At 39.2% G+C, this 10,511-nt stretch overlaps 1 protein-coding gene across 1 annotated transcript; it reads left to right on the top strand.

Moving 5' to 3' along the window:
- Window positions 1-2,051: 2,051 nt before the first annotated feature.
- LOC122013669 (O-fucosyltransferase 19-like) lies at window positions 2,052-5,784 on the top strand. Its single transcript, XM_042569909.1, has 8 exons — window positions 2,052-2,456; window positions 3,820-3,892; window positions 3,972-4,042; window positions 4,129-4,217; window positions 4,291-4,423; window positions 4,504-4,733; window positions 5,003-5,479; window positions 5,580-5,784. The coding sequence occupies exons 1-8, from the start codon at window positions 2,052-2,054 to the stop codon at window positions 5,782-5,784; spliced, it is 1,683 nt and encodes a 560-aa protein (XP_042425843.1).
- The last annotated feature ends 4,727 nt before the right edge of the window (window positions 5,785-10,511 follow it).

The raw sequence follows: 10,511 nt of genomic DNA, 5'->3' as shown, positions 1-10,511 counted from the left end.
CTGAAAGTGCTGTGGGTGTAGGAGAACAAATTTAAACAATATCAAATAAAAAAATCAAAGAGGTATTTCTTTGAAAATTTTATATATACAAAGAGATACTATTTTAATTTTTGCCCAATATTTATTAAATTTTCTTTTAAAATTTTATACTAATTTAGTTAGTAAAGAAATAATCATACGTTAGTCAGTTATTTTATATCAATCAAATTTGTTAATGGACTTCAAATAGGAAAACAAATAATCTGTCGTTTCTACAAACCTGATAAATTAATTTTGGTCACAAGCAAAAAAATGGCGAACCCACCCAGCCCTTTTGATGCATATTTAAGTCGTGGTGGTGCCTAAAACCTTTCCTTTCCTTCCATATTCCAACAAAATATTAAAATGAAGTAGAAAGAAAAAGTAGAAAAGGCACTGTGCGGAGCCCAGAGATGATAATGAAGCGGAACGAGGTGAGATTAGGGATGACAATTGTATCCGAATTCGATGGAGAATCCGACATCCGACCCGAATGGAGGAGGGTATGGAGGGACTATCAATACCTGATACCCGACCCGAATATCCGATTAAATAATATATATACATATATTAAAGAAAATTTTCTTTTTTCAAAATCAACTTACTATTTTTGTTGATATTAGGAAGAGACTATATAGATGTTTAATCTATTTTTTAAATTATATATATATATATATATATATATATATTTTAATAGATTGTTAATTTTAATATATTTTTGTTGAATGATAATAGTTGGATAGAAATAAGAAAAATTATAACTATAGAAGATATCTGATCATTTAACGGGTATGGGTATACTAATCGGAGATCCTATACCCAATGGGTATGGGGACGGAGGATATAGAATCCGACCCAAATCCGACCCATTGTCATCCCTAGATGAGATGAGTTTGCCCTGCCCATTCTCGTCCCGAAATATATTTCTACCTCCGAATTCATTCCAATCTCCTTCCTCATTTAATCGAAGAATTTTCATCCCTACTCCTGGGGGATTAAATCCCCCGGCCCCATCCCGCTAAAATACCCATTGACCCCAAGTCAATGTGCATTTGAAACAGGAATGAGGCCGAGGAGGGGATTTAATCCCCGCGAGATCGGGAATAAGGATTCCCCGATTAGAAATCATAAGTTTTTTCTATATCAAGCAGGTTCAGGGATCGGGATAGCATCCCCATACCCAAAAATTTTCCCGAACCCATAATCGAAATGTGTTCTCGAGCCAGCCCCAGTTTCAAATTTTTCCCACGAAACCATGAACTCATGAAAAAAAATTGGCATCCTCAGCAGAGCCTACTTAACCGCCTTGGATTTAATATTAATAAGACAAAATATTAAATAAATTAGATTTAAATATTTTTTCCCCAAATAGTAAAGGGACATCCCATTTTAATAATTTATCAAAAACATATCTCACTTTCCTTAAAACAAGACAACTATCCTCTATTATTATTTTTATTATTATTCTGTCTATATCTTTCATCTAAATCTTAAATCGATCAGGTATATTATAACAGCTACGAAATCGTAGTGGTTACATATATTGTAATAACTATGAAATCGTAATTACTATACTATGGAAAATAACTTTAATAAAGATGATTAAAAATTTTTAAAACCTCCGAAAAGACTTTAAACGATATTTTTTTTTCTTATTAAGACTGAGTCATTATATTATGATTACACTGATTAATAAATATAAATTTTATATTATGCGTCCCATTAACTTCTTAAAGTTTATCTTAATATTTATGTTGTAATAATTACAGTTTCATAATATTTATCTAATTCAGGTTTAATTGAGAAATATGGTTATGGATAATAATGAGAATAGTAGTGAACAAAATTAAAATGGAACACCATCTGATTAATTAAAAATGGTTTTAAATAGATATCGAAGAAAATACGTAACCAACCGAGTTTTTCTGCCCGCCTCTCTCTCCTCCGAACACGAGGGCCGCTGCGATCGATTAATTAATCAAAATCCAAAGATAATCAGTTTATTGCCACCCCACGTTGCGCTAAACCCGAACATGATCACCGCCGGCGCAATCCCCGCCGCCGCCACTAGCCCCTCTGTCTCGGTCCCCACCCGGCGGCGCCCGGCGGAGTCCTCCTCCGACGTCGAGTCCTCGGCCGACGAACACGATGACGACGAGGGCGGTGGAGCACGCGAACACAGGAAGAGGCGCAGGAGCGGGAGGTCGTCGATGGCTGGTGGCAACTGGAAGGAGCGGGCGATGAGGATCCTGGCGGCGGCGCTCCTCGCCGCCTGGCTCGCCTCCCTTCTCTTCCTCGGCACCGCTCGCATCGGCGTCGCCGTCGCCGTCCCCAGGAAGACGAAGGAGGTGGTCACGCAGATTAACGCGCGCGAGGAGTCCATGAATTGGGCTGTGGAGACCGCCGCGACGCTCAAGAGGAGGCGGCTACGACGACCGGTATTAATTATCTCAACCTATTACTTTATGCATGATAATTACGTATATCCTTAATCGCTTCTTCTTTAATTAAAAGTTATTTTTGTTGTTTTTAATTAGTGTAAAAGCTGTTCTCTTTCTTCATATGGAAATGAGTGTCAGTATTGCATATCTAATTTTCATAATACTGGAATCATTTATCATATTCAAGAAAGAAAAATGATATATTCACGGTACGAGGGAAATAGTTTGAAAGAAATATTTAAAGACAAATATAAAGATGATGGGACCTATAAAACTTAAAATAATGGGTATGAATTTATATGTCTATCCTTAATTTCTTGAGATTTTTTCTTATACATATCATTGCTCTTTATGAAATATCTTTTATCTTTCTTTATGGATCCATTAATCGGTTTCATCCAAAATTATCATGGAGTTAGAAAATTTTAAATCATTTCAAATTAAAACTAATATACTACTACTACAAGCAATTTGATAATGTAAATTCAGAGTAATAAATTAAATTAAGATCGCATGTTTAATTTTTTACTTTACCAATTTAAAAACTCACTACTCAATTTACGTTACCAAATTTAGATATGAGAGTATAGATATAGGAAGGAGGTTTCTGAAATACTACATTCATTTTAATTTGAAGTAATTCAGAGTTCTCTAGATCTATTAACTAGTTTTGGATGAAATTTATTGATGGACCTACACAAAATTTAAAAGTTTGATATTTTTTGAATTAGGGGAGTTTTAGAAACTCAATGGTGATGTTGGTTAGTGAGTATCATTATCCTAGTTTTTATAATGAGATTATGATAAATTTTATCAAGCTTTGGAAATTTAAAAATTTATGTTATTGATCCAAGAGTATAAATATACATTAGTTTTTGTTTGAAGTGATTCGGAGTTCATCAACTAGCTTCAAATAAAATTGGTTGATGGATATTTTGGGAATATGATACGTGATTTGGATAATATAAAAACTTACTTATGGAATCTAGTAAAATGTCGAAGAAAAAGGAAAGGGAAACACATTTCCTATTACAATACTAGAGAAATTTATTTTGCTACAAGAAAAGGTGATTACTTTCACCACAGGCAACCATCTTTCACAGTCCATCCCTAGATTATGTGAAGGAGAGTAAATCATGGAAGCTTATAGAAGACCATCAAGTGACTAAAGGTAGGAGAAATTTTTCTTCAATGATATGTGCTTGTTGAAAATTTATCTCTGCTTTATTATAATAAATTTGTCTATCTTCTAGCCAACTAAATACCCTGTGGGAACAGAGAATTTTATCTTGGCTCTTTAGATATATATATCTCTGAATAGATTGATCGATTCAAATATTTGATATTCTTTCCTTTTTAGATTCCTGAGATTTGGAGGAAACCAAATAACAATGGTTTTGAGAGATGCATAGAGCGTCCAAAGACCAAATGCCGTATGTGTTTTTCTTCAAATTTCATTTGTATATCTATCCATGCCATCCATCCTCTTGATCGAACATCCACCATTTGCAGTCACTTGTAACGTTACGGTGGGTTACCTCGTAGTTCATGCCAACGGTGGACTTAATCAGATGAGGATGGGGGTGAGTATTCGGTTAATTACTCTATTAAACAAACAAAGCTTGATGCTTCACTTAGCTTCTTGATCACATTGCGTTGCCTTAAGCAGATCAGCGACATGGTCGCAGTCGCAAAATTGATGAATGCGGCACTCGTGTTACCCTTGCTAGACCACAAATCATTTTGGACTGATCCAAGGTAGGCGACCATTCTTCATGCATTAATATATCTTTACCATTTCACCTCTCTTACAAATGTGTTCTGTTCTCAGTGAATTCAAGGATATTTTCGATGTTCAACACTTCAAGAAAGTCCTCAAAAATGACATTGTCATAGTCGATTCCCTCCCAAGACAATATGCTCGAACCAAACCTCTTCAAAGGGCTCCTATTTCTTGGTCCAAGGTTGCAATATTACATATGGCTATTACATCATGTTATTAATTATAGCTCATCATTTATTTTTACTAGCCATTCTTTTTCAGGCTTCATACTTCAAAAGCTTCTCTCTCATTTTAAGCAAGCGAAAGGTCGTAGAATTCACCCATACCGACACTCGCCTCGCAAACAATGGACTTCCTCCCTCCATTCAAAGGCTTCGATGTCGAACGAATTATGAAGCGCTTCGATACACTCAGGAAATCGAAGGCCTTGGTGAAAAAATTGTTGATAGGTTGAGAAATGGTAGCAACCCCTACATTGCACTCCACTTAAGGTAATCATCAAAAATTATGTTCCTCTTTTCTCATAGTGATAAGTTAAATTTAGTATTCTCATTAACTGCGTTCAAAGAATTGAACACTAACATGCTATTTGGATATTATAGCACTCACATATTAACACTAATGTGGATGCTCTTATAAACAAAGTGATAAAGCTAAGAAAATAATCATCTTTAATTTGGATAAAATCATTAGTTTTATTTCGATCTCGATATATATGTATATATTTTAATTAACCGGCTTATTTACGATGATTAATTAGATACGAAAAGGACATGCTATCGTTTACTGGATGCAGTCATAACCTCTCAAAGCATGAAGCAGAAGAGCTAAGAAGTATGAGGTATAAGGTGAAGCATTGGAAGGAGAAAGAGATAAATAGCAAAGAGAAGAGGCTGCAAGGAGGTTGCCCAATGACCCCAAGAGAGGCAGCCATCTTTTTGAAGGCCATGGGCTACCCTTCTACAGCAAGCATTTATATTGTAGCAGGAGAAATTCATGGAGCTAATAGCATGAATGCTTTGAAAAAGGAATATCCAAACACATACACTCATCGTAATTTGGCATCCAAAGAGGAACTCAACCCTTTCAACAAGCATCAAAACAGGCTTGCTGCTTTAGATTACATTGTGGCACTCGACAGTGATGTCTTCGTCTACACTTATGATGGGAACATGGCAAAGGCAGTTCAAGGGCATAGGAGATATGAGGGATTTAAGAAGACCATCAATCCAGATAGGTACGACGTATATACGTGTTTAATTAATTAACATTACAATGCTAATTTATATATTATTGTGACCATTAATTCATTATTTAGGATTGGGTATTTTGATCAGGCCAAGACTTGTGGAACTGATAGATCAGTTGGATCAGGGAGTAGTAAATTGGGAGGAGTTTGAGGAGAAGGTCAAGAAGGCCCATGCAAAGAGGGTTGGAGGACCATATGAGAGAATGACAGATGTAAATCCAAGACAAGAGGAGAACTTTTATGCAAATCCTCTTCCGGGATGTTTATGCAATAAGTTATATAGGAATACCTAAAATTAACAAGTTGTTTTTAATTTGATAGATTAATTAACACAGTGTTGGAGACAAGATGCCTCAGAGAGTCACCTTTAATTTCGTTCATAACATTAACATACATGTACAAAGTTCTTTGTGTTATTTTTCATTTTTGGTTTTTTACAAGGAGACTTCTTTGAAGCATGAACCTTGTAGAGAAATAGAGGAAATACAAAATGATAAATTGTTTTTTTTTTTCTCTAGGTTGCATGTTTATTTGATTCAATGTAATTGATGTTGCTAAATTCTGTCTACGAGATGGTAACCCTCTAACGATATTGTAGAGGCACACAAGAGTAAATGTTAGAGGGTTATGGTAATTATTTCTGACACTCGCCTTTAAATGAAGGTATTTATATAAGTAGGAAATTATTTCCATTCATCTAATTTCCATTTAATTATGGCGACTTCAAACCGTTCGATCATGACTAACTAGAAATGGTGATCATGGAGGGACCATTGAGATGATCTTGAGCTAGGATAGCCTATGGCTAATAGGGATCGTTATATATATAGAAGATTATATAGTTGAACCACGAGTGCGGCCTACTAAATCCGGAACAAAGAGATTAGGGAACAGAGCTTGATGGAGAGCTTGGGAATTGGATGAGTAGAGAGCTCGTGGAATCGAGTGAAGAGCGCAAAGATTCGAGTTGGGTGGCAAGCTTCGTTTTAAATATCTCGGAGACGAAGAAACCTCTTATAAACTTTAATTAAATACAAGCACAAGTAAAATAATCACAAGTACTAAAATAAATAAAACATTAAAAGAACCGATCGCCTCTGGAGATCCTGAATGCATGTGGCACCTGTCTTGGCGCCTCTTGACGATTCTTTGGGCACTTTTCAAGCAGAGTAGGAGAATTGAATAAGAGTTGTAAATTCTGAACGTTGAGCTTGAAGTTCTTTTATAAGCTTTTCCTAATCAATCTAAAAACTCTGTTCGGTCGATCGAACCTTGATCAAACCTAATCCAAAGACCGAACCTCTCACGAACTGGATTGAGCATTACAATCTTGTCGTTATCAATTTTTCAGTTGATCGGAACCTTTTTGGTGGACTGAACCACCTAATTGTCAAAACTGAAGTTGGGTTAACCGAATCCATTCGATTGACCATACCTATTTCTGGTTGACTAGATCGATTTGGGTCTGATTCAAGCAATGTGAAGTCCAGTTCACTCCAGACTTGATCCAGCTACATCCGATTGAATTCGTCTGGTCTTCAGTCTTGCTTCTATCTATAGTTTCCAGCAAGGCAAGCATATAAACATAAAGAAACAAGTCTAATTCTTTAGTCTATTTGTCCTACTAAGTTTACTTATTCTTGCTTGGAGTTCATTCTTCCAAAATTTCTTATACTACCTAGGATTTACTCTCCTTGGGTTTTCCCTTTACTCAGATTTCACTTCTCTAAATCTTCTCACTACCTAGAGTTCGCTCTAGTAGGATTTTTTTTTTCCCTTTGCAAAGCACTCAATCACCTTGACATGCTTGGACTTTCCACTTGTCATGCATCCGATCACCTTTGACCTACCCAAACTTTCCCTTTGTTGAACATCTGATCGCCCTTGATTTATTTGAACTTTATTCTTGTCAAGCATCCGATCACCCTTGACCTGCTTGGACTTTCCCTTTGCTAATCATTCGGTTAACCTTGACCTGACTAAACTTTTCCTTTGTTTAGGTTAACTCTGACTTGTTAGGACTTCTACTTAACTGACCTACTTAGATTTCTCACTTACTTCCAAATATCTAGTTAACCTTGACCTGTTTAAATCAATCCTTAGTCAATTTTGATCTGACACAAGTATAACATAACCTCAAAACCTTTCACCAACACTATTAAAGTGAATCCCATACATCAGTGAGGTTCATGTCACATCTCGAGTTCAAAAGACTAAGCTAAGGTCCTTGAACAATCATGGAGAAAAGGAGGCAAAGACCTCTAAGGACGAGGAAGCATAGCTCTTAGACCAAATGAACAAGGTCCCCCATGTTAGGATCGATGATCGCGGCTAGAGAGGGGGGGTGTGAATAGCCGACCCCAAATTCTTTCGTTTCTTCCTACGATTAGGGTTAGCGCAGCGGAAATAACTAAATAGAAACGAAAGCGGAGAAAGATCAAACCTCAAACTTGAACTCGACGATGTAACGAGGTTCGGAGATGAAACTCCTACTCCTCGGCGTGTCCGTAAGGTGGACGAGCCCTATCAATCCGTCGGTGGATGAGTCCCCGGAGAACCGGCTAATATGAACTCCTTATGGGTGGAGAAACCTCGCCACAATATCTTTGCAACAGCAATAAGGAGTACAACAGTAGAGAAAGCAAACAAGAACAATCGAAATGTAAAACCCTTTGCTTGCCTTCTCGTTGTCGACTGGAATCCTGATGAAGCAGCAACTTCTCGGATCCAAGCTCAGCTAGAAAACCAGCAGGGAAGCTCACGCGAAGCTTCAAGAACAAGGAGCTCAGCAAAGCTCAGTAAGAAGGAACAGAGAGGAAGAAGAAGAGTCCCTGTAGAGGCCCTCGACCTCGGTATATATCTGCACCTGCACTTGTGAAGAAGACAAAGAAGACACAGAGAGGAATCTAGCCGTTGTGTCACAACGGCTAATGCTGGACCGATCAGGCTCCACCCTGATCGGTCCAGACCTTCTCTGATCGGTCTTGGGGACCGATCAGGACCTATGCTGATCGGTCCCCAGACCGATCAGCACTCCTCGCCCAACTCTCTGATCGTCTCCTGATCGGTCTGTGGACCGATCAGGGTGCATGTGGATCGGTCCACAGACTGATCCCCTCCTTTTCTCTTTGCCTTCTGTTCGGTTACTGATCGGTCACCAGACCGATCAGCCGTGTCACTGGATCGGTCCCCAGATCGATCCAGAGCTTGGTTTTTCCCAATACCAAGTCCCAAGTCTCCCACACCAACATCCGGTCAACCTTGACCTGTTGGTACATCATGCTTAGCATCCGGTCACTCCCTTGACCTGCTAAGACTCCCCACCAAGTGTCCGGTCAATCCCTTCGACCCACTTGGACTTTTCTCTTCGTGCCAAGTATCCGGTCACTCTCTTGACCTACTTGACCTCAACACCAGATGCCCGATCATCCTTGATCCATCTGGATTTTTCCTTGCCCGGCTTCACTCACTAGGACTTCCCAACTGCCTGGCTTCACTCACCAGGACTTTCCAACTGCCTGGCTTCACTCACCAGGACTTTCCCACTGCCTGGCTTCACTCACCAGGACTTTCACCTAGCTTCACTCACTAGGGTTTTCACAACTGCCTGGCTTCACTCACCAGGACTTTCCTACTGCCTGGCTTCACTCACCAGGACTTTCCATCTGCCTGGCTTCACTCACCAGGACTTTCACCTGGCTTCACTCACCAGGATTTTCCATCTGCCTTCCTGATCTAGAGAACGAGCTACCGAGCCCTCTCTGACCTAGTCCGGAGAACAAGCTACCGAGCCCTCTCCGTCTTTCACTTCCGGTCCAGAGAACGAGTTACCGAGCCCTCTCTGACCTAGTCCGGAGAACGAGCTACCGAGCCCTCTCCGACTTCCACTTGCCAAGTTCCCATACTTGGACTTCTCCGTGCCAAGTCTCCATACTTGGACTTTTCCCGTGCCAAGCTCCCTGCTTGGACTTTTCACCATGCCAAACTCCCTGCTTGGACTTTTCCCATGCCAAGCTCCCTGCTTGGACTTTTCCCGTGTCAAGCTCCCTGCTTGGACTTTTCCGAGTCAGGTCAAATCACCTCGGGTCAACCAGGTCAACGTTGACCAAGGGTTGCACCCACAACCTCCCAAGTTTCTGTTCTTGTCAAACATCAAGATACAACTTGAGTCAGGTCAACTCGAGTCAGGTCAACCAGGTCAACCTTGACCTAAGGTTGCACCAACAATCTCCCATCAAAATACAACTCTTCTGTTTTTGTCAAACATCAAAATACAACTCAAGTCAGGTCAACTCGAGTCGGGTCAACCAGGTCAACCTTGACCTAAGATTGCACCAACAATCTCCCCCTTTTTGATGTTTGACAAAACCATAACCTAACTTAGGTTTTCTAATGTTCTTCCTTGAACATTCTCCCCAAACCTACACTCTCCCCCTTTTTGACACACATCAAAAAGAGTGAATTAAGGTCAAGAGTTTCTTCCTAATGAAAGTCCCATACCTTTCATTGAAACTCTTAATTTCCCCCTTGATACTAAGGTCAACAATTAACTTAGTGATAATCTCATATCACTCAAGTCTTTAGGAGTAAAAACTCCCCCTAAAAGTCAACTCCCCTTGACTAATAGGTAAAAACTCCCCCTAAAGATCAACTCCCCCTTGACCATTGCACCAACAATGTCTTGGAGAGTTTCAAACCTTTAGAACTCTAAAACACCACTTCCCGAGCTGAAATTTCAGACAACCAGTCGAATTTCAGCAAGTTGGCACGCCCTGATCGGTCACCAGACCGATCAGGCTCCCTCTGGATCGGTCACAGTGACCGATCCATGCTCCCCTGGACCGATCAGAAACCCTTCTGATCGGTCCACAAACCTGATAAAGGTCTGATAAGTTCTGATTTCTCTCCACGAAATTCAGAAACCTCTAGAAAATTACAGAAAATTCCAAAAATTATGAAATTTTGAGGATGCATTCCTCATAACATATACTATCATGGAAAAATAGTTTTCTATGAAAAT

Source organism: Zingiber officinale, chromosome 8B (assembly GCF_018446385.1).
Source record: "Zingiber officinale cultivar Zhangliang chromosome 8B, Zo_v1.1, whole genome shotgun sequence".
Classification (NCBI taxonomy): Eukaryota; Viridiplantae; Streptophyta; class Magnoliopsida; order Zingiberales; family Zingiberaceae; genus Zingiber; species Zingiber officinale.
The sequence above is the reverse complement of the archived record's forward strand: the minus strand, read 5'-3'. Positions and strand labels throughout refer to the sequence as shown.